The sequence below is a fragment of the Pollachius pollachius genome (genome assembly GCF_949987615.1).
Source record: "Pollachius pollachius genome assembly, chromosome: 16".
NCBI lineage: Eukaryota > Metazoa > Chordata > Actinopteri > Gadiformes > Gadidae > Pollachius > Pollachius pollachius.
The window spans coordinates 12,836,014-12,859,628 of NC_136949.1; the positions used below are offsets into that span (position 1 = coordinate 12,836,014).

At 47.6% G+C, this 23,615-nt stretch overlaps 1 protein-coding gene across 5 annotated transcripts in view; it reads left to right on the top strand.

Moving 5' to 3' along the window:
* Positions 1-23,615, top strand: part of syne2a (spectrin repeat containing, nuclear envelope 2a) — a 62,004-nt gene that overhangs the window by 27,886 nt on the left and 10,503 nt on the right. For 4 of the 5 annotated variants that reach the window (XM_079753738.1, XM_079753741.1, XM_079753739.1 and 1 more), the window contains 20 exons: positions 92-247; positions 710-889; positions 1,249-1,422; positions 1,676-1,809; positions 2,265-2,460; positions 3,291-3,464; positions 3,684-3,797; positions 3,962-4,116; positions 4,501-4,648; positions 5,235-5,329; positions 7,097-7,355; positions 8,497-8,703; positions 10,658-10,777; positions 11,785-11,940; positions 15,633-15,794; positions 16,819-16,985; positions 19,742-19,904; positions 20,343-20,521; positions 22,001-22,151; positions 22,586-22,768. In XM_079753738.1, the coding sequence (XP_079609864.1) occupies positions 92-247; positions 710-889; positions 1,249-1,422; positions 1,676-1,809; positions 2,265-2,460; positions 3,291-3,464; positions 3,684-3,797; positions 3,962-4,116; positions 4,501-4,648; positions 5,235-5,329; positions 7,097-7,355; positions 8,497-8,703; positions 10,658-10,777; positions 11,785-11,940; positions 15,633-15,794; positions 16,819-16,985; positions 19,742-19,904; positions 20,343-20,521; positions 22,001-22,151; positions 22,586-22,768 (3,273 nt within the window). The remainder of the gene's footprint in view (positions 1-91; positions 248-709; positions 890-1,248; positions 1,423-1,675; positions 1,810-2,264; positions 2,461-3,290; positions 3,465-3,683; positions 3,798-3,961; positions 4,117-4,500; positions 4,649-5,234; positions 5,330-7,096; positions 7,356-8,496; positions 8,704-10,657; positions 10,778-11,784; positions 11,941-15,632; positions 15,795-16,818; positions 16,986-19,741; positions 19,905-20,342; positions 20,522-22,000; positions 22,152-22,585; positions 22,769-23,615) is intronic. The other variant, XM_079753740.1, reaches the window with a different exon arrangement.

Sequence of the window (23,615 nt, forward strand, 5' to 3'; positions counted from 1 at the left end):
GACAGAACGTTTCCCATAACACAAGCCTTGTCTGGAGTCCAGCCAGTCCCATGTTCTTAATGTAGTATATGTTGCCTCTGTTTCCCGATAGATCCGCTTGGTGGGAGATATGCATCACATGTGTGCCCACAGAGAAATGCGATTGGGGCGTATTGGCGACTGGCTCGCGCGTCAAGCTGCCGAGTTGGAGCGGTGGCATCGCCCCGCCAGTCAGACCGAGGCTCGCAAGGCCCTGCTCGAGTGCCAGGTACACCAGCCTCCCAGCCGCCCGCCTCCACATGAAGAGGCTTGTCTCTTTCCCTTTCTTTTAGATCTCTATTTCAGTGTTTCTCAACTGGTGGGTCGCGACCCAAAAGTGGTCCAAAGAAAGTGTGCTGTCCAAAAAAATGTATAATGCTAAAATAATACATACATTTTTACTTTTACTTTGTTTTTTGTTTGTAAAGTAATGTTCTTTGATTGCAGAGATGAAAATATTGGTTTATTTATGTTTAAAAAGGCATGATCATGATGACATTTTGTCTGTGTGCTTGCGAGGCCATTTCGAGAAATAAATTTTTACCTGGTTTGAAATGTATGAAAGTGGGTTGCAAGCGACTTATTGACAATGGGACAATGTGGGCCCCAAGGCCAGACCAGTTAATTTCCACTGCTCTATCTGGTTTACACTCTGAACCCCTCCCCCCCCCCACTCCCCCTCTCCTCCAAGGCCATGGAGGGGAGAGAAAAGGCGGTGAGGGCAGCAGTGCAGCGGCTGCAGGAGCTGTGTGCCTGTGAGGGCCCACAGCAGGAGCCAGAGACACAGCGGAGGCAGGAGAATCCCAGCGACAGTGTGTTTGCTTCGCGGGTAGAGGGCGCCACTCAGGCCTGCATGGCGCTGACCCAGAAGGTACTGATGAATCAGTGAACCAATGGGCTTTACTGATGCACTTTAAAGAACACGGATTGAGATTTGTGATGCTTTCTAAAGTCATTTAAGAACCGTGCAGTTGTGCTACATGTCCATCCTCTTTTTCCCTTCTCTTCTTTGGGATGTTCCACTACGCTCAGGGTACACAGTCTAATACTAGCCTTTATTTATACAGTGCAGATAAATTAGTTCCAAACACACCTTTCTTAAGCTGTGGCAGATAGTCCGGTACGCACTAAGTCTGTCGCAAAGTATGAGCCAGGTTTTAAACGTGATTGTCAATGGCGTGGTGTTTATAGTGTTGTGAGATGTTTGTATCGTGTGTTATCAATTTGCAGGTGGAGGCTCTTCGACCAGCTCTAGAACGCATCCTGGTTGAGTGGAGTCAATTGGAGACAGATTTGAGCGCAGTCTCCCTCCACACCACCAGGCTGCGCTGTGCCCTGCAGCGGCTGCTGCACACACCTGCATTCTCACCCAAGCAAACCCAGAAGCAGTTGGAGGAGCTTAAGGTGAACCAGATATACAGTATACCAGTTGGGCTTGTTCATCAGAATGCATCATGTTGGCAATACTCATTTTGAGAGGATTCAATAGAGTTGATGTACTTTTAAATCCTAAATAAACATAAATATTCAGAATTGGGTGAAACCAAAAACTTCTCCTGCTCTCTGCTCTCTTTGTCTTTACAACTCTCCTATATACTAACTGCACCTTTTAATGTTTGAATCTGCAAAAAAGTAATGCAAATCCCTCCCTCTACAGCAACTGCAGGGGGATGCTGGGAAAGGGGGCAATCTGTCTGCAGCAGTGGACCAATCATATCAGGCTCTGGAAGGAAAAGTCAATGACGTCACAGCCAAGTTACTCAAAGAGCGGATTGAAGGAGAGCAAAGAAGGTTAGCAGCGGGGATAATGTGTAGCATAATATTTGTAGGGAAATAAAATGTTCAATCAACTCCACAATGGTGTTAAGAAGGAGAAGTTACAGGTTCTTTAATATCAAACATAGTCATAGCTGCAACTTTTTAACTACTTTTTAAAGAGCTGAATCCAGAGAATCTCTTTAAATAATATTGCTTAAAATGCCATCTGGCAAATCTTTCATTCCCTCTCTGTCGGTCTGTCTGTTGGTCTGTCTTTCGGTCTGACCGTCTCTCTGGCTCTGCCTCCCTCTCTCTCTCTCTCTCTCTCTCTGTCTCTCTCTGTCTCTCTCTCTGTCTCTCTCTCCCTCTCTCTCTCTCTCTCTCTCTCTCTCTCTCCCTCCCTCTCCCTCTCTCCCTCCCTCTCTCTCTCCCGCCCCTACCTTACATGCTGATCCTTCTCTCCGTCCCGGTGGCTGTGGTGGCCGCAGGTGGGAGGAGGCAAGGCTGGAGGTGGCGGAGGCCGTCCGGGGGACTGACCAGACGCTGGCCCTGTGGCAGGGCTACGTGCGGCAGCGCGACAGCTGCACTCTGGCTCTGCAGCAGGCGCGGCTCCAGCGGGAGGAGCCGCGGACGGCCCCTCCCGCCCCACATCGGGTGACGCAGACCAGTGTTGGCTCCACCGAGGTGCTCTTGTCTTTCTTTTGGCCGGTCCAGGCTGTTCTTGTTTTGCTCCTGGGACAATTTAACTTGTTGGTCCCCTTGTTGTACTTCGCAGGCACACACACAAACACCCACACACCTATATATATATATATATATATATTTGCATACATACCCCCCTACACCTGCCGTGAAGAATGGAAAGCATGCACTTAGAAACAAGATGCTAAAAGTATCTAGATATTCAGTGTTTTGTGTTTATTCTGCTCAATGCTCAAAAAAACAATTAACCTTTTCCCGCTGGCATACTTGAATCTGCTACACAGAAACAAGAGATGTTTTTTCCGAGACACATAAATGCTTTTAAAGAGAGGCGCATGGTGCGGAAAAAGCCAAAGTAGTCACTGTGTAAGAATAGGAACACAAAATGATTTAAGTATTTATAATGGCTATGTATGTATCAGCAGTTCGTGTGTATTATGAACAGAAAGGAATCTGCTAAATCAAATGCAGAAGGTTAAAGCTTTGATCTAACATAGTTTTCAGTATGTATTTTGATTGTATGCAGCAAGAATTGACACTCCCTTGCCTGTAGGCCTTGGATTTTATTTAGAAATGAATCCATATTGGCAGTGTTTTGGGTACTTCTGATGTATGCAGAGCTGTTACCCATCCATTCTCCCAGTGTCAGTTCAGCAGTGATTTACCTCTCAGACATTCTTTCCCTGGCAGCACAGTGGGACAACCGGCCTTGGCCTATTCTTTTAGAATGAAAAGAATTGCAAGAGTTTGGCTGCTTGATTCATTCATGTCTCTCTGCTTTTCCCCGCCCCCCTTTTTGCTAAAAAATGCAGGACTTCATTGAGGACTTGGAACGCAGCAGAGGGGATATGGCGGCAGCCGCTCAACCTTTGATCGCACTACTAGAACCCCTGGCGGCCAATCAGATACAGGCTGAGGTTGCAATGTTGTCAGGTGACATCCTGCTCATGGTCCAAGCAGTATCCAGAGAAGAGGCCCGTCGGCAGGTAGGAAACCCACATATCTAACAGACTGGTTTTATTGCTTGTTGGCTTCAATGGTGCTGCTGAAGTCACACAAATTAATGTTACACAAATCTACATTACGTTTACATTACATTACATTAGTACAAATGTTGTACACATTTTTTTGCAATCACAAAGTTGTGGCAGTGTATCGATATTTATCTATCAAACGTAAACCCACCTTCCTTCTCCGTTTCGAAGGAGGATTTGGAGCTCCACCAGAGATTTTGTCGGGGTTTGGAAGCAGTTGAGCTGCAGACACAGGAACTGGCAAACGGGCCAACCACAGGAGCACCTGACCTGGAGTCTGCTCAGGTTGACTTGACTTGGCAACGCAACACCAATACCGACCCCGCTTTCCGTGTTCCCGATGCCATGAGGCATACGTTCTTCTCTGCAGAATAAGAGCTTTTTTTCTTGCACCCCTCACTCACACACAAAAAAACCTCTGTGGTTTTCCCTTCTGCTCTGCCCCGTAGAAGACAGTGCAGGATCTCAGCAGCCTGTGCCTGCCCCTCATGGAGCTGAGTGAGCTGAGTGGCCGTGTTCAGACGGGCCGTGGCGAAGGGCAGCGACTGGGAGTGCTCTGGAGACAATGGGCTGAGGGCCTGACTCACGCGGCTGACGTATACCAGTGAGCATGGGTTACATGGGCCGGTTTTTACTCTTGGCTCCTTACAAGGGGAAAGTCAGCCCAGTCATTTATAAAAATGCCCTACATTTGCTGTCTTTTATCTTTTTTTGGTCTTCAATTAATGACTTATAGCAAATATATATTCTATATATATGCATTTGTCTGTCCACCCAGCACTTTATTTTTCCACTCCTGACCAGCGAGAAATGATTTCACATTTTAATGTGGCCTTTTAAAGCCTTTCGAGACAGTATTTCTCCTAAAGAACACAATGGGAGTTGTAAGAAACGTCCAGGTGTGATTAATAAATTAACAGGCTGGCGTTTATCTCTTTTGATTTTCTTCCAATGTGTTTTTCATTTGTGTTGTCTGTCTGTTTATCAGGGAGATGACCATAGCATCCTGTAGTTCACAGAGCTTTCAGCAGAAGTCTGATAGTTTAGCGATCATCCAGGGAGCAGTCAAGGAAGCCTTGGGGACTAGAGACACTGGAAGATCCTCCAGCCTTCTGAAGAGGCTGGCTACACATCAGGTAAGCTACAACGCCCAGACTCTCCTACTTTTATTAAACCGTTGTTGAGTAACGCTGGCTATACACCAGCTAAACTACAACTCACAGACTCCTACTCTTATCAAGCTAGTAAGGCTTGCTACCCACCATGGATGGTTCTTTGTATGTCATAAGAAGAAAACCTAGGAATAAATGTACCATGACGATTTTCGGTGAATTTTGAAATTGTGAAAACTTTCGGTGTGTTGCCTCGAGTAAAAATACGCAGTGTCAGTTGATTAAATTTTCTGAACAGGTCCAAACAGATACAATTTTTTAACAACTAACACAGGTGCTGCTTACACTAAATCTTCTTCTTTATTTAGCTGAGAGCAGCAGTAGAGATTCTGAGCCAAAGTAGACACCTGGAAAATGATCCAGCTTGAGATTTGAGCACATGCTCAGAGTGGATTTCAGCCAAAGCCCCAGCGCTAGACTTTCGATTCCCTATTATCTGGAGTTGTACCAAAACAACTAATCTGCCAATCTCTCCTCGGTGTATATCTTTGTGTGTGTGTATGTGTGTGTCTGTGTGTGCATGTGTGTGTTCTACCCTAACCATCTGCAGAGGCTTGGCGTTGAACTAGCAACTGGCCAGTGGCTCCTGGGGGCCCTTTTCAGGGACTCTGTCGGCCTCCAGACAAACACCACAGAAGAAGAAAGGTAAACAAGGCTAACGATTCAGTCCACAAAATCAATGTGCATGTTTTTTCTGTTTTCCAAGCGACTACACACACAGTGACTACACTACTCATATTTGTGAGTTTATGTTTAAGGAAAGGCAAACCCTAATTTATTTTAGATTAACATAATTCAACATTGTGATAAAGTGGGTTACATACAAGTTCTATGGATGATCCTGGTCCAAATCTTGACATAATGCACAAAGGTGTAAAAACAGATCAAATAGTATCAAATAAATCAAATAGTTTGGCCGTAGTATTAGGCAGTGTATTGAACTTTAGTGTACTCTGTAGTATTTGTTCAGCCAAGACTGATTATTGCTATCGTGTGCACACAGGGCACAGTTAACTTAAGGCACAGGTACAGAGTTAATTTTTCTTAGATGCTTAAGAGATAATGTAGGTAGCTATGGAGAACAGCATTAGGACAGGAGAGGGATACATTTTCAGAAAAGGTATCAGCAGAATCAACTTATAAACATAAAGGCAGACTGCAGTGAAACCATTCATCTGCCATCTTTTTACCGTTTACGATACCGTTTTATCAGGGAGGAATACATTTTGGAAAGTATGCAACATTTAATCAATTAGCCACATGGGTGAATAAACATCAACCCGTCCTTGACTATGATTGAGGCGAATTTAAAACGCAAAATCAGAGATTAAACAGAGCCAATATATTTGACAAACAGAGCAGGTGTTTTTCATTTTCGTTTTTTTGATGGGTTTTCTGGGTTTCCAACATAGAGCCACTGGAAACCCAAATCCACAATGTCTCCCCATAATGACAAATCATCTCACAGTTAAAAACTAAATAATGACCAAATACCATTACTATGTACATATACATTCATATTCTTATGCTCTACAGTTCATTTCCTTTATTAACTGTTACCAACCATGGGAGAATAGGAAAGAATTTAAGCTAATTTGTTTTTTAATCACTCGGATAGGTTTGGTAATGGAGAATCTCTTTAGGATTATTTGGATGGCCAAGGATTTTTGGCTATTTTTGGAATGCAAGGAATGTGCTCAATAGTAACCAGTATGATGATTTGAACCATGCGTGGATCGGTCAAGTTTTACATTAAGTATGATTTTAAGAGTTGAGATTTGCAAATTACTGTCGAGAATAGTGTGAATGCTACATAATAGGTATTCCTAGTTTATTCATATCAGAGATAAGGGTTGTTTGGACAAAAGAATGTTAATAAGGGTCCAAAGAGGATTACCCTAATGTTTATTTTATTAAAGATAAAAGCCAGTAAAAGGATGTGAATAAATTGAAAAAGATTCATAACAGAGGTTTTAATTTTGATGCATTTTTACAATCAAACAAATATGATTATCACAGAGTACACTGGTCATTTTATTTAATGGGTGTTTTGGAAAAGCTCCTGATTAACGTAATTACTCATAGGGGACTACTTCATTATTATACATTTATTTTGGCAGAGGCCTTTAGACACATTATCCAAAGGGAACTACAGTGAATGAGTTTTAGATACAAAAATTAATGAGCTGGTCGAAGTTGGGCGTCTTGCCCAAGTGTGCATACAGGTGGACTGTGGACACACACACACACACACACACACACACATACAGAGAGTCACAAACACACACCCACACACACACACACACACTGATGATGATGCTGATATATCCTAAATGCAAACTGACTACCCGACAACCTTCTGAGGCCACAGCTGAGTCCCCGCCAACACTCCCCCCCCCCCTCCCCCCCCAGGGCGGAGCTCCTGACCAGCCTGAGCCGGCTGAGGGAGGGCTGGCAGCGTGGCTGTGTAGCCGAGGCTGCAGAGCACAGGGCCCTGCTGAGGGAGGAGCTCTCCCTCTGGGGGGGCTACCAGCAGCGCTCCAGGCTGCTCTGGGGGATCCTGAGGTCCGCCGACCCCCAGCCCGACCCCCAGCCCGACCCCCAGCACCGCCCCGGCGGAGGGACGCCCTGCACGCTGCGGCGACTACGGCGCGCCCGCGACGGCTACAAGGTTGGCCCCCAAGAACCTTTTTTGTATGCTGAGCTTCAGACTTGTTTCATTTGATGTCGTATCCAAATACGACATCTTCTGAGCAGTCTGATGTCCGACAGGCTGTCCTCAGCCAGATACTAAATGGCTGGCTGTGTCAGACAGGTGTAGTGGTTCTTTAAACAAGGCGTATTGGCGCATATTATGAGCCACCAGAATCCAAACTCAACTCAACCTCAGGGAATGCGCCAACAATGTGAAACACGCATTGGCTGACACATGTGGTCACTTGTCATGGTTTGTATGGCCCATCCCTAATCTCAAATGATTTCATCCAATCAGGAACAGAAACTCTTCTTATTTTTTCGTGCAGTTTCGTGCCGTCCATATGGGCAGGTGGGGCAGCCAACTACTTGCAAAAGCATGCTCCCAAAAAATAGTTCCTCAGTAAATCATTGCTCCAAGTCTATTTTTAATAATGTGATTGTCACATTAACTATTAATAGTTTCTGTAGGCTTTCCGACTATTTTTGGTCTGTTGACATAAAATTGTGGATGATTGCGGTGATTCTAGTTGAGTTTAACGTGTCATGCAATGTTGGGGCAGGGGCAGCTCAGCGACCGCTTTCCTCCGGGTGTTTATCACATAAGCCTGCAGGCTTCAGTAAGAATTGCAATCCGCGCTAAAAGACGCCTATATGGTGGTAAAGTAGTCTGCCCCATGGTCATATTTTAGAACTGTTTATGAATTATTCCGCCAGTATCTTTCATCGTTTTAATATCAGATGCAGATATGGTGAGTGGTGTTGAGTTTGTTAAAAAACACATTTGAGAGGTTAAAATTAAAAGAGAAGACATCAAACAACTTGGCCGGACAAGTTGTTTGATGTAGCTCAAAATATACATATTAAAAAAACATATAAATTGTGGGTGTGGTCTTCATACGCCAGTAGTTTCTGCCCCACTGCAATTTAGGGTCACTGCACGCTACTGATGGATAGATAGAATGACTTAAAAACTAAAGCGAAAGCTCGTGCTGTCCCTGAGTGTTTTTAGTGTCCGTTGACTTTTGAATATACAGCAAAAACAAGTAGTAGCAGAGCAGGAGAAATTGCATATTCAAGAATAACCCAGAGTCGTGTCGTCTTTGTTTGTTTTCCAGCGGTTAGAGGAAACCATGGCCACGCACGGCTCTGTATACGGGCAGACCCTCGAGGTGGGCAGGAGGCTGTGTGTGTCCACACCAACATCAACAGAGCCTGCTGATCACGGACAACTATTCCAAGACCTCCGGTCTCTGAAGGAGGCGTGGGAGCAGACCAGCACGCTGCTGGGGAGAAGAAGGGCCCTGGTTAACACTGTGCTCCAGGTACACAAGGCGCGGACATGCACCTGCCTATTGCACACCGATCCCTACAGGCCGAGGACAACCACATCTCCCAGTCTATAGAAACTGGGAGTAGAGCGCTGCAAGAGCAAGCTTTTCCTGAAGAAAAGAGTGCAGTGTAGTTGTATCATCCGAACACTAGGTTAGTAGACCGTACGTTATTTTTTTTTAACACTGGTAGTAGAACCTAATAGTGGCATCTTAGAGATACAGGGATAGAGCATCTCAACAAAGTGCACAGCCGTTCCACCGTCAAGGTACCGCACGTCAGCCTGTCCGGAGCTGTTGGGCATTAGCGGTCCGAGGTAGCCAACGGTTGATCCAAAACTGTGTTTGACTGGGCTGTTTCATGCGTCGTAAATTCAGCAAATCGCCGTGCGATCGGTGCGCCAGACACAGCTTTCCATTAGCCCCATTTGTTCTACCCCAATGGTGTCCAGTATAATAAAACGAAAGGATAATAACTCATAAATACATTAATGGTGTGTGTGTTCCCCGGACTCCCACAGAGGACTGGGCATTCAGTGGCAGAGCTGGGTTGGGCGGGGAGGGAGGGTAACTAGACAAATAGAAAAATGGTTTCCATTTGACCCTCCTACCCTCCAATATATCAGTGATGTGTTGATCTCTGCTTGTTGTGTATACGTATATTGTGTATGTTGTATGTGTCTGAGATGGCCATTGTGGGTGACCCATATCCAAAAGCTGCATTCCCACAAAAACACTCCCATGCACACATACATTAAAAGAACCCAGCCTGGGGAGGATCAAACTGTTGGCGCTAATCTCACCATGATCTAGATCCGAAAGGCCATGTGGTACCCGGTCTCCGTGGAAACGGTCTGTTTATTACCATGGCAAGTCGTTCCAGACCTGTGTGTGTGGTGGAGGTGGATGTACTGGTCACATGACGAGGAACGAATATGAAAAGTGTCTCATCTTACAATACGTCAGGGTTCATGTTTGCATGGTTTGGCAAAAGTGTGCGCGTGTACGGTATGAATGAACAGGCTTAGCACACTCGGTATCTAGAATTGTCTACGATCTTACTGGTGTGCATTAATACAACAAATTTGAAAAATCAAGGTCACAGAGATACAAACATTCTCAAAACAAAAAACACACCCATCCACATGACAACCCGTCCAGGGAACTGTTCTCGTATCGTTGCACCCCGGTCCACTTTCCGTTACATAATCCCAACCTCACAGGCCCCCCCCGCCCTGCCCACGTGGGTCAGGCCTGACTTGTGTTGACCCGTCATGGGGCGCTCATGGAGGCAGGATGCATGGTGGACTCTGTTCAAACTATCTCAGGGGACTGGACCCTGTCTGTGTCTAACCCTGTGTTACAGTCATTCATGGGGCCCGCATGAAGGAGGGATGGAGCTAGCTGGGGAAACAAGTGATCTAGTGCTGGATTCAGATTAGTTTTATCATTGGTACAATGGGCTTTAAAAAACAACATGCATGTCCTCCACCCCTTCCTGTATATATTCTTCTACTTCCTCGATTTTATATCAAATATCGATCATGAATTGCAGCATTATTATGTGTTTATAACATTATTAACGTACTGTAAATGGTTTGAAAACCATTTACTTTATGAATAATCGAACAAAACATTATTGATTTATCTTGAATTATTTATAACTGATTATGAATAGTTTACTAATGAGTATTCACGAATGAACAATGCTTCATTAATAAGGAATCTGGCAGCACAATATTCTATAATGCTGCGCCAATATCGTTGCTACATGAGGGTGGACTTTGTGCTTTCATAAAAGGCTTTTAGGCTGCGGATTATTGTAGAGGGGTATTATTATGATAAATAATCCGTTGAACCAAAATATGGTCATGTGTTTAGTAAGACATATTGTAATGTGACAACAATGTCACATTATTATTATGACACTATTCTTCCGTCTCTTCAGGAATGGTCGCTGTTTGGGGACAAGTTGGTCGTCTGTGGGCGTCAGCTTGATGACCTGAAGCTAAGCCTGGAGCAGCCAATGGGGAGCGAGGATCCTGAGGTGGCAGAGAGGCTACTCGGGGTGAGTTGTGTTTTTGTGTGTGTGTCTTCCCTGTATGGGAGTGTGTGTCTGCCTGCATGGGAGTGTGGGTGAGTTTGTCAGGCCCTAAAATAACTGGTCTTTCAAGACAATCAAGACAATGTTATCATTTGAATATTTTTATCCTTAAATTGTACTATTTAATGGATGGGGAGGATGGGGAGGGAGGGTTCGCCAAAGGGTTTTTTGTACTTGTACTGTCTTGTCAAAGTCCTCCTGTCTTGTTATTTGGTATTTTTTATCTCTGTTTATAATGGAAAAAAATAAAAAGTAGATCACAAAAAACGGATCTTTCAAGTAGCAAGTAACTCTGTTCCGACACGATTGGCAATAAGCGCCATTGTTCCCATAGATCATAACGGTGTCGCCACTGACACCCTGTTCGTGATATTAGTAATAAAACAAATCCAAGAGTTTTCCTCGTCAGTGGCCCATAGGCTCAATCATCAGTGTGTTATCTTTCGGAGATCGAGAGGGACTTAACACCTTTTATAAAACCTTTAAAACAAAAATATTTGAGTGCATAATTTAGTGAGAATGGGATTCAGCAGCCAATCGGAACACTGGCCCTTTAGCCATCACTCTCTCCATCCCCCTACCCCTTCTATAGGCCCCCCAACTTACACAATAGAGTTACTCTATTATCATGTCAGGACCCCCCTCCCCCCAGGTGCCCCTCACCCCCTGTCCCTTCACCGCCTCCTCCTTTCACTGCCCACTCTGCTTGCCCCCAGTACCTCCCCTCCCCCCTTCTCTCTCTCTCTCTCTTTCTCATGTGGTCTCTCTCTCAACCGCCCTTTAATCCAACTGGTCAAGAGCAAAGAGAGAGAGACACAGACACAGAGAGAGAGAGAGAGAGTGAGAAGTTAGTGAGTGAGAAAAGAACGGGACGGCCCACACACACACGGGGGACTAAGCGGTGTGAACGTGTGTAACGCGTCGTTGTGTGCGTCCGTGTGTGCGTCTGTGTGTGCGTGTGCGCTATGCAGGAGAGCGAGGTGTCTCTGGGGCGCGCGTGCGTGGCCCTGACGGAGCTGGACGGCGCCAAGACGGAGCTGTGGCGCTGTGTGGCGGCCGGCGACACAGCGCTGCTGGAGGGACAGCTGCAGCTGCTGCACCAGCAGTGGGAGGAACTCTGCACCAAGGTGAGCGAGAGACATAGAGCGGTACAGGGATAGAGAGTGAGAGAGAGAGAGAGAGAGAGAGAGAGAGACATACAGGGGTACAGAGAGAGAGAGAGAGAGAGAGACATAGAGCGGTACAGAGAGAGAGAGAGAGAGAGACATACAGGGGTACAGAGAGAGAGAGAGAGAGACATAGAGCGGTACAGAGAGAGAGAGAGAGAGAAAGAGAGAGAGAGAGAGAGAGACATACAGGGGTACAGAGAGAGAGAGAGAGAGACATACAGGGATACAGAGAGAGAGAGAGAGAGAGAGAGACATACAGGGGTACAGGGAGAGGGAGAGAGAGCGAGCTGTACAACTTTAACATCACAGACTGCCTGAAGTGTGGAATAGCCATGATGGTGATGATGAAGGCAACGCAACTAGGTCATGTGTCATGAGCTGATGGGAATGAAGCATTCTGAAAATGAGAGAGCGAGAGAGAGAGTGAGAGAAAGAGTGAGGGAGAGAGCGATATAACTGCATCACAGATACAAAGGTCATTGGCCCACAAATGCAACCATTTGTTAAAAAAATATAGTGTTTGGGTTTAACATGGGTTTAAATGTGAATTTTTAAGATTGTAATTTTTGTAATTGCTTTTCTAATTTTTAATCGCTGAGAAGAGAGCAATCCTGACTCAAACTCAGGAGACAAAGACATCAGTGCTCTGAGGAACAGGCACTGCCTTGACAAATGCTTGCAAGTGTACCCTAAACTTTTTTTGTTAGTGAATTTAGAAAAAAGCACACAGAGAAAGGCGGGTTGAGAGAAATCTTTTTAATGAATGAGAGAGAGAGAAAGAGGCATTTGTGAGGAGAGAGAGATTAAATATATACAGAGGAAAGAGTACCAAAAGTAGTGTGCTGGTGTGCAGGGAAAGGAGTGTGAGCGATGAAGAGAGAGAATGAAGCAGAGGAAAGTTGTTACCAGCGATGGCTTGGCCGTGGCTAGCAGCACGATAGGCTGCAGCTGCACCGCTGGGGTCAGACCTATTCATTGACACACACACACACACACACACGCACACGCACACGCACACGCACACACACACACACAGGCACACGCCCTTTGACTCACACACACATACACACACAAACCTTCTCTTTGAAAAGAGGTGAAACATGGTATTTATGTGAAAGGAAAGTGGAGGTATTTTGTCTGGATTTCTGTTCCCTTTGGGAAATAAACTCAAAGCAATTAAACAAAATTGCAAAGATTTGGCTGTTACGTTTTTTTATGCATCTGTGTTTTGTTGTCTTCAATTGCTCTACACGGTTAAAGCTACAATTTGGAGAAATCTGCATGAGTGAGCTAGATTTTGTAAGTTTACTACTGAAAACATCCAAACTCTTCAACACTTCAGGCCTCCCTCCAAAGACACTCCCCTAAAAGACATGACTAGCTTGCTAGCTTGAGCATTATGTCTGCCTAAACTTGTTGAATACTCAGGTCATGAACAATGAGCACACAGGCACACAGAGTGCACTCAGGTAGACTTTGAGGTGGGTAGATGGGTTGGCCATCCAGCCCTTTCATTCGACCCAACTGAAATGATTAGACGGGCTTATAACAGGCCTGCGACAGCCACAGATAAGACCTTTTGTCAGAGCATTTGATTTATTGATTGCCGTCGACTTGTAAGGAGAGATTGTCAACAAGTATAACAAAAAAAATTCTAAGCTAAACAGCCAAGCCTAGCTTTAAGGTTAAATGTTTATTTAAGTCTGTTGGCCTTTGTGTTTGGCTTGTGTCAAAAAGGTTACATATCTATTGTCATAAGAGATTGGCTTGTGTTGATGAGTATCCCTCATCTAAATGATGTTTTGCCATGTTTCCATGAACAAAGTACATTTTCAACTTTTCCTAAATATTTGACAACTCTCCTGTCAAGTGCATTCTGCAAAAGAAACATATTCAACCCCCTCCGAACATACTGGATCTGAACCCATGTTGTAGTCGATAAAGGATCCATTATTGTCAAGGGTCAATCTCTTCACAGGGGCTCATTCTCCAGCCTGAAATGCCCATTGAGACTGGGGGAGACATTAACTGGGGGGATAAGTGCGATACAACATTTCTTTACTTGAAACATGACTTCAATTGCGCCGGTTTGTCTGCTTTATGTGAAATACATCGCCCACTTGTTGATGGGGTTGAACTGATGGGATGCTTCTGCCGTTAGGTCATGTAGGAACTCAAATTAATGGCAGTCACAGCTCGACTTGTTTGCTTCCGCCCTGCCTCAATTCTTGAACCGGCCACAGACTATAACATAGTGAGAAATACGCGCAACATACAATGTGTCCGTTGCCAAGGAAAAATCTTCTTGAGGCAAGCACTGACAAAACAGAGCGAACGGAACCCAAATGAGCTCAGTTCCCATCTCAATGCCGTAAAATATGGTAAATAAATGTATTCTTCAAAAGACATACACAAATAGATAACATAAACATCATAAACATTTTAATTCATCAGTAAAAATAGTTTTTGGTCTACATCTGATTAATTAAGTGAATGTCTAGCTACAATACATTTGCTCTTTGGGTTGGGGGAGCTAAGTCATTTGAACCCCTGTGTTGACCCACAACAACCCCCTGCATCTCTCCGTTTAGTTAACAGGTTGCATATTGCGGGGGGGTGGGCAGCCGGCCAGAGGAATGGGCCCGGGGAACAGATGGCTGTGGCTAAAGGTTCACTGAGGACACACTCTATTGTTGTGGAGAGAAGTACCAGCCCTCGCCGCCACAATGGACCCCGAACACACACACATGTTTCCCCCCACCATGCCCCCTTAAAAAAAAAAGGGTGGCAGCGTTACATTTTAAAACACACACACACACACACACAGCGGGCTTCATGAAACGCAAATAAATGCCACGGAACAGTAAAATACGGCTGCCTCTGACAAAGCCGTGCCATGTTGTCCCGCTAAGCCCTCTGCCCCACGCCCCACCCGGCAGTGGAGTGGTGTATCGGCAGTCATTAAGCTGTCGCTGGGAAAACTGAGCCTGCTCACTTCATTGGAATAACACCCCCTACGCCAACAGTCAATCTAGTTGATTATGCAATGGAGATTAAAAGATGGACATGGAGAATAGGACTTATGATGCTCTCTTTATTACCTTTTCCTAAAATACAGGAAAGGCTTGGCATGTATAACTATATATCTATATATCTATAGATATTATATATGTGTAGCAAGGTCCATGCTATGCGTCACCTAGGTGACTTTTACTGGGCTTCTCCAGACACAGGACGCAGGGCGGTGATGTTTGGATCTGATTGTAAGGTTTGCAGACAATGATGCATGATGATGGTGCTCCATGTTGCCATGCAGGAGATATCTCCCTGAGGGTTAGGGTTAGGGTTGGTGTTTGTGATGGCTGGTTTAACCTGTGTACATTGATCTCTCAATGCACACAGGTTGTGCAGCCTGACCCAGCCCCAGAGTCCATTCAGTCTGACTCGGCCAGGAGAGGCCGCTGAAACCAGCCATCATCCACACGCGCCACAATAAACTTAGAAATCTGCTTTCTCAACCCCATAACATTTCCACATGCTGCTTTGTTTTTGAAACTCTAAGACAATGAGGAAGAGAAACCCGACCATGAGCCTTCACAGTGCCTCGTTTGGTTCATCAACATGGCCCCCCCTCCCTCGAATCCCCCCAGGTGTCATCGCGCAGGCAGGAGATCACGGACCGACTGAACGCCTGGACCCTCTTCAACGACAAGAACAAGGAGCTGTGTGACTGGCTGACGGGCATGGAGAGCAAGGTGCTCCGCCACGACGGGGAGGTGGGCATCCAGGAGATGGTGGAGAAGCTCAAGAAGGTAAGCCGTCTCAATCACCTCCGGCCCACATAGAGGAGGAAAGCTGAATTCACATTCGCACACTTAAGGGCTTGTTATGGTTCCTCGTTGACGCAATGAAAGGGGGTTTACGGACCCATTAAGTCCATGAGGACCCTCCTTGCGTCCACCGCAAGGGCTTGACGTGCGCCTCCCAAATATTGTGACCTGGCGCCAGCGCTGTGATTGGTCTGCTCACTAATACCCGACCCAGAACCAAAGGTTCACGACTGCGTCGAAGCGTCTACGTCTACGTGGTCCTTGCATTGCGTCGACATGGGACCATAATCAGCCCTATAAAAACATTGAGAAATATCTATTTGGATCCAAAGGTGGAAATCTGCCCGTTTGCAAAGTGGGGTCCTGCTCAGTTCATGAAGCACCTTCTGGATTTAGTAAATTTCTAGCACTAATGTATTGGATTCAACCAGAGCAATTTTGTATCGTGATTATTATCAGCAGGCTTTTCACGAGGAACATAATATTAATATTCTCGCATACGGTCAAGTAATTAGGTCAACATTTTCATACTTAATGAGCCTATTCAAGGCCCAATATGTGGGTAAGTTGACATACACAGTGTTATCCACGTCATCCGTCCTCTTTGTCCATCCTTCTGTTGGTGCCCAAACGGTTTCCTCCTGACGACAGAGCGGCTTTTGTGCTGGACCAGCTCATTGTGACCTTTGTTCAGCCGCACACAGAAATAGCCAATTATTGGTTTGAGCTCGCATGTTTTTCTGTTTAAGAACGCGCAATGAGAGCAGATGAAGACCCTCCACAATGGCCTGCATTATTCTGAAAGCTTCCTTCCCTCCCATTTGCCTCTTCACACAACCTCACTGTAAAGTGCTTTGAAGTGCTGTGTTCTGGAAAAGTCCAAAAATACCAGCATATACTAATTTGTGTTGTGAAGAAAAAGAAACAAAAAACACTCCTTTATTTCAAGGTCTGTGTACCCACTTTACCGGTGTGTCCTTCTGTCCTGTTTCTGTGTTTGGCTCAGGACTGCATGGAGGAGATGAACTTGTTCAGCGAGAACAAGAAGCACCTGCAGCAGCTGGGCGAGACACTGCTGCAGGCCAGCGGGCAGGCCCAGCACGGCGCGGTCCACGGCAGTCTGCAGGAGGTCAACCAGCGCTGGCACAAGCTCTTCCACACCATCCAGACCAGGTAAGCGTCTGGGGGGGCCACCACAGGAAGTAGGAGCTGGTAGGAGCTGGTAGAAGCTGCTCTGCGCGTGTGCCTTGCTTTTCGCTAGCTGTGATCTGGTGCACTTCACCTCTGGTCCTCCAAGAGACACACCTCTCACAGCAGCCAGTTTGGTCCAGAGGGCAACGGGACGCTTTGATAGGCCAGAGTGTTATTGTCGCTGAAGCAACGAGACAATACAAACCCAGCTATTCAAATTGCGGCTTGGTAAGCACCAGTGTTGCAGCTGCCTTGTCTGACTGTGTGGCCTCTCTGTCCAGAACCAAGGGCTATAGGTTAAGCTACTGCGGTCTGCATGCTGTTGCTGCACCCAGCCCCCTCCCCCCTCATATCTCCCCTCTGACAGATGGACGACCCTGTGGAACGGTTGAGGGACTTTGTGTCCCTTTACCCCCCCCCCCATATTCAGTGTGTCAATCTGACTCAGACGTTGTCTATGAGGGGTGAAACAAAGCCCAGGTCATGACATCGCACTGGACTGTCCTGAGCTGTAGGGGCGAACCATACTGAACTGTACTACCGCACTTCAGATGTGTGTGTGTGTCTATTTGTGTGTGTGTGTGTGTGTGTGTGCGTGTGTGTGTGTGTCTGTGTGTGTGTGTGTGTGTGTGTGTTATGGACAGCCCAAAGTCTTCCTATACATCTAGCTGAATGCTGCTGCCACTGACACCTCATTGAATTCAGACGTCGGCCGCAATGCTCGCTCACAACAACCTAGACACCCTGACTCCAGCTCAGACGTGCACTCTGTGCCAACATCACAGTGAGAGACATTTCAGTGGTCGCATCGCACTGAGAATCTGTTCACTGTAATACTCCTTAAAGCTCTCTATCTCTATGGTCAATAATATGATCATAGGAGCATTCTTAAATGGTAAATGGTTATTTAACGTTCTGAATGATTAAATTATTGTATAACTCTATAAATAAATAGTAGAGATAAAATATGTTTATGTTATATTGTCACAACGCTCAATAATTGGAAGGCAAAAGGCACGGGCACGATCCAGTACCGGGCGAACACACAAACAGCCCCGTCACACTGAGGCCAATAAGTATAATAATAATAAGAAGCTCTCCAAGGTTAGGCCTGTTGTTCCGCTCCCACATCCATGGCAGGGTTTAGAGAGCCCTGCCTTCACCCCCACACCCACCCACCCACCCCACGGTCGACACACTCCACCCACATGAAAACCAAGAGCCCAGGCACAGAAGCGCTGCCGTGGAAACGTCTGTCAGCGCTCGTCTTCGGTGTGCGGCAGCGGGGTCATTAAGGCGCGCCGTAGCCAGGCAACTCTGGAGGGCCGCCGGCGGCCCTTGGCTCTGACACTTGGCTCCCCTGGCCTTCCCCGAGCCTCCTCTCACTGTCTCTCCTCTCACTGTCTCTCCTCTCACGGTCTCTCCTCCTCCTGCTGCCAGTCCTTCACCTCATTTTCAGCTCCCTGCTCTCCTCTTGCCTTCCCACATGCACGGGGTGGTAGGGAACCTGTGAATGCGAAAAGATTTATTACAAATAGGTTTGCACATAGGTATTTGGTTTGCACTTTATTCACATTACTGGCACATTTAGGCTGAGATAAGACGGTAGATCCCAAATGTGGTGGATGCGACGGCAAGTACAGGAAAGTAGTAACAGTTAAATAGAAACACGCAAAACCTAAACAATATAAATACATAAAATACATCTATGATGACAATACGAGTAGTACTATGTTAATGTTAATGCAAAAAATGAAAAACAACAGCAGCCAGTTAAAGTCGACATGATGACAGTAGTCACAGGATATGTCAATCATGTTATAACTACACATGTTTCATTGGCTTATGACCCGATCGTCCACATGTTGAATTATTTCTGCGGAATCTTTCCACATGGGTGATCGGCCCAGCCTTTGTGTCTTTGTGACGGCCCCCTGTGGATAGCTGGCCTTTGTTGGACCTGAGGGAGGGAGGGAGGGAGGGAGGGAGGGGGGAGGGAGGAGCTATGGAGATAGTGAGAGGGAGAGAGAGAGAGAGAGAGAGAGAGAGAGAGAGAGAGAGAGAGAGAGCTAACCCAAAGACAGATCTTTTTTTAATGGTCTCTTTGCAGCCACAAGTATAACATACCCCCCCCCCATCCACACTCATTAAGATCCGATTCCCTCCCCCCTCCCAGCCCCTTACACACTTCTTTCAGAGACACACACGCACACGTGTATAAATCTTGAAGTAACCCTGCCGTTCAGGAGCGTCAGGAGTGAACCAGAAGCCTTTTGCTCCGGCTCCACCTGTTTTGGATTGTACTTCTGCTCTTTATCTCTTCTTCTATGGTGAGGAGACTCTCTCTCCTTTTCAGCTCTGACCAAGGCACGCTATTGAATGGATAAATTATCTCAAACCCCCAAACAGGGGGGCACACTTCAGTCCCTTTCCAGCAGCATAGAGGGGCCTATAGAGTCTTTGTCATCCTACCCCCCCCCCACACCCCCACCCGTTTCTAATACTTGTAGAATCTCTGATGGGCGTGGGGGAGGGCTGTAGTGTCCGGTTCAGTCGCCATGGCGACTTTTGAAGTTGTGGTGTTGGACACCTGTGCTTGGGGGGGGGGTGGCGGGTATGTATAAGCTATAGATGAACAGAGAGGAATACTTTGCTGGTGGTTAAGTGTTGGAGGAGGTGATTGCGTCATAGCGTGTGTGTGTGTGTGTGTGTGTGTGTGTGTGTGTGTGACCCTGCAGGGTGAGGAAGCTGAAGGAGACGCTGACGACGGTGCAGCAGCTGGATAAGAACATGAGCAGCCTGCGCTCCTGGCTGTCCCGCGTGGAGGCCCAGCTGTACCGGCCCGTCTCCTACAGCGTCTGCCACCACCAGGAGGTCCAGCACCGGCTCGCCGAGAACCAGGTCCGCCCCTCTGGAGGAGGGCTGGCGTCCTCCAGCTTTCGCTCTTTCTTTCTTGCTTTCCCTCTTTTCTTCTAACTTTGTTTCTTTCTTGCTTACCCTTTTTCTTTCTCTTTCTCTTTCTTTCTTTCTTTCTTTCTTATTCTTTCCTTTTTTATTTATCTCCGTCTTTCCATCTTTCTGGCTCTCTCGCTCTTTCTCCCTTTCCTCCCTTCTCTCTTTCTGTCTTCCTTATCTACGGTCTCTCTCTCTGTCTGTTATGGATTAATTATTCATAGCCGCCCATCCTTTTGTTGTATTTGGGAAGAGATAGTCGTGTCCACATGGCTGGCCATCGCGCCACACTGCACACTGTGTGTGTGTGTGTGTGTGTGTGTGTCTTTGTGTGTGAGTACGTGAGAGATGTCATGCCCGTCCGCCTGTCCGTCCCCCTCCCTGCAGGAGCTCCAGCGGGACATTGAGGAGCACATGGAGGGCGTGGCGTCCGTGCTGAGCCTGTGTGACGTGCTGCAGGGGGACGAGGACGCCGAGGGCGAGGGGGACTCCCTGCTGGAGACCAGCCGCAGCCTGGACCAGCGCTGGAGGGCCATCTGCGCCCTGGCCCTGGACCGCAGGCTCAGGTGAGAGGGGCCCGGTCTGGGACAGGGTCTGGGTCTGGGTCTGGGACTTGGACTGGGACTGGGACTGGGACAGGGACTGGGACTGGGACTGGGACTGGGACTGGGTCAGGGACTGGGTCATGGTATGGGTCTGGGACTGGGACTGGGACTGGGTCTGGGACTGGGACTTGGACTGGGACTGGGACTGGGACAGGGACTGGGACTGGGTCTGGGACAGGGACAGGGACTGGGACTGGGACTGGGACTGAGACTGGGACTGGGACAGGGTCTGGGACTGGGACTGGTACTGGGTCTGGGACTGGGACTGGGTCTGAGACTGGGACTGGGACTGGGACAGGGTCTGGGACTGGGACTGGGACTGGGACTGGGACTGGGACTGGGTCTGGGACTGGGACTGGGGCATGGTCTGGGACAGGGTCTGGGTCTGGGTCTGGGACTGGGTCTGAGACTGGGACTGGGACTGGGACTGGGTCTGGGACTGGGACTGGGACAGGGTCTGGGACTGGGACTGGGACTGGGACTGGGACTGGTACTGGGTCAGGGACTGGGTCTGAGACTGGGACTGGGACTGGGACAGGGTCTGGGACTGGGACTGGGTCAGGGACTGGGACTGGGTCTGAGACTGGGACTGGGACTGGGACAGGGTCTGGGACTGGGACTGGGTCTGGGTCTGGGACTGGGACTGGGTCTGGGTCTGGGACTGGGTCTGGGACAGGGACTGGGACTGGGACTGGGACTGGGACTGGGTCTGGGACTGGGACTGGGACTAGGACTGGGACTGGGTCTGGGACTGGGACTGGGTCTGGGTCTGGGACTGGGACTGGGACAGGGACTGGGACTGGGACTGGGACTGGGTCTGGGACTGGGTCTGGGTCTGGGACAGGGTCTGGGACTGGGTCATGGACTGGGACTGGGACTGGGTCAGGGACTGGGACTGGGACTGGGACTGGGTCTGAGACTGGGACTGGGACTGGGACTGGGACTGGGACTGGGTCTGGGACTGGGACTGGGATGGGGACTTGGTCTAGGACTGGTCATAGGTCGTGGCGTGCGTCTTGTTGTGTTTGTGTGTCTGTCGGTCATACGTGTCCTCAGAAGCAGAGGGCTGCATGCTTGACCATTAATGGGTTTACTTCAATAGCAGACCCATTTTTTTTCCGCATACTTGAGATTTAATTTGTTTACTTTAAACTCTGAGCCATTTCTATGCAGGGGTTGCGCTGGGTTCATATTTTTTGTTTTAATAAACATCTTGAAACATCTTATATCTTATCAATCATTTCCTTAGCATTCGATATTGAATTGTTACCATTGGATTAAGATTCTACACACAGGATTAGTTAAAATATTTTTGAGTTTATTACACTGGAACTGATTCTTAGGTCGGAATAGTTACACACAGCGTCCAAACCGATTAAAGTCCATGAGCAGCCATGGCTGTGCCTCTCTGACTCTGAGGCATCTTGCGTGTGCGTGTAGGATCGAGGAGACGTGGAGGCTGTGGGGTAAATTCCTGGACGACTACACACGCTTTGAAGATTGGCTCAAGATTGCGGAGCGCACGGCCGCCAAGCCCAACTCCACAGACGTCCTGTACACGGTCGCCAAGCAGGAGCTCAAGAAGTTTGAGGTCAGTGGAGGGGACGCTAACAGGAAACCGGCCTTGTCACTCACGCTGCCGAGTGGGGACATAGACGCATCAACACTGCACATCTGTTCATCAAGCACAATATTGAACTGCTGAACAGAAAGCCCTTTGAAACAAGTGGCCTTCATTTTACTAACAGTGAACTGGCAGAAGTAACAAGCACATAACCTGAAATGACACAACATACAGAACTGTTATGTTTCTATCAGAATCAATCAGAATCAATTCCGAAAAGAATAAACTATATTTGTGTGTTACTTTGCTTGGCTTACCGCCCTACTCTGGGGCTGTCTTTGTCGGCTTGAACTCTCTTGAACTCGTGGCACTTCTCATCCATTCACACATCACAACGTCTCATCCGTCTGCTTCGGTTTGGTGGAAAGCATCATCGTCCAAATGTCTGATGTCCTCTCCAGAGCTTCCAGAGGCAGGTGAACGAGAGGCTGACCCAGCTGGAGCTGGTCAACAGCCAGTACCGCCGGCTGGCCCGGGAGAACCGCACCGACCGGGCCAGCCGGCTCAGGGCCATGGTGCACCAGGGCAACCGGCGCTGGGACAGCCTGCACCGCAGGGTGGCCGCCATCCTGCGCCGGCTGAAGGTGCACACACACACACGCGCACACGCAAACACACACAGACACAGACGTACACACACAGATACACACAGACGCACAGATACAGACACAGAAACACAGACGCACAGATACAGACCCAGACACACACAGACACACACAGACACACACACAGACAAACACAGACAAACACACAAACACACACACACACACACACATACACACACACGCACACACACACAGACACAGACACAGAGGCACACGTACACACAGACACACACACACAAACACATACCCGGAGCACCGTCTTTGTGAAACCTAAAGAGCGCAGATTTCGGTAGTTGTAGCGCCACCCAAAAATAAATAAGTTGAATCATGTTGTTTTTGATGTGAGGAAACACACAGAGGGCGTGTGTACCGGGGCCGCTGCAAAGGACTTGTCTCCTTTTGGACGTGAAAACTCATTCACACATCTACCCAAATCAGACGGCCCCCCCGCGGGCCGTCTGATTTGGGCTTCAGGGGAATTTACCCCACTGCGCTTCCACATGGAAACTAATAAACCACAAGATGAGAAGGCTCTGCTATTGGTATTAGGGCCACGACAGCACAATAACACATTCTGCTGTAAGGTTTCCAAGTAGGTTCACTCAATGTGATAGAGAGCTGTTATGACACGCAGATGTTGCATGGTCAACAGCTGCCTGGCTGAAGAGAGGAGCTGCCACCGGATGACTGCGGTGGCACTGGTCAGGCTGAATGGGGATGTTGTGGTTGCAGTGTTCTGTAAAGGAGAGCCGGATAGCCAGGGGATAATGTGTGCTCTGTGTGCTTTCTCTGGGATTTGATATTTGGCTCATCTTTAAGTTGGTGT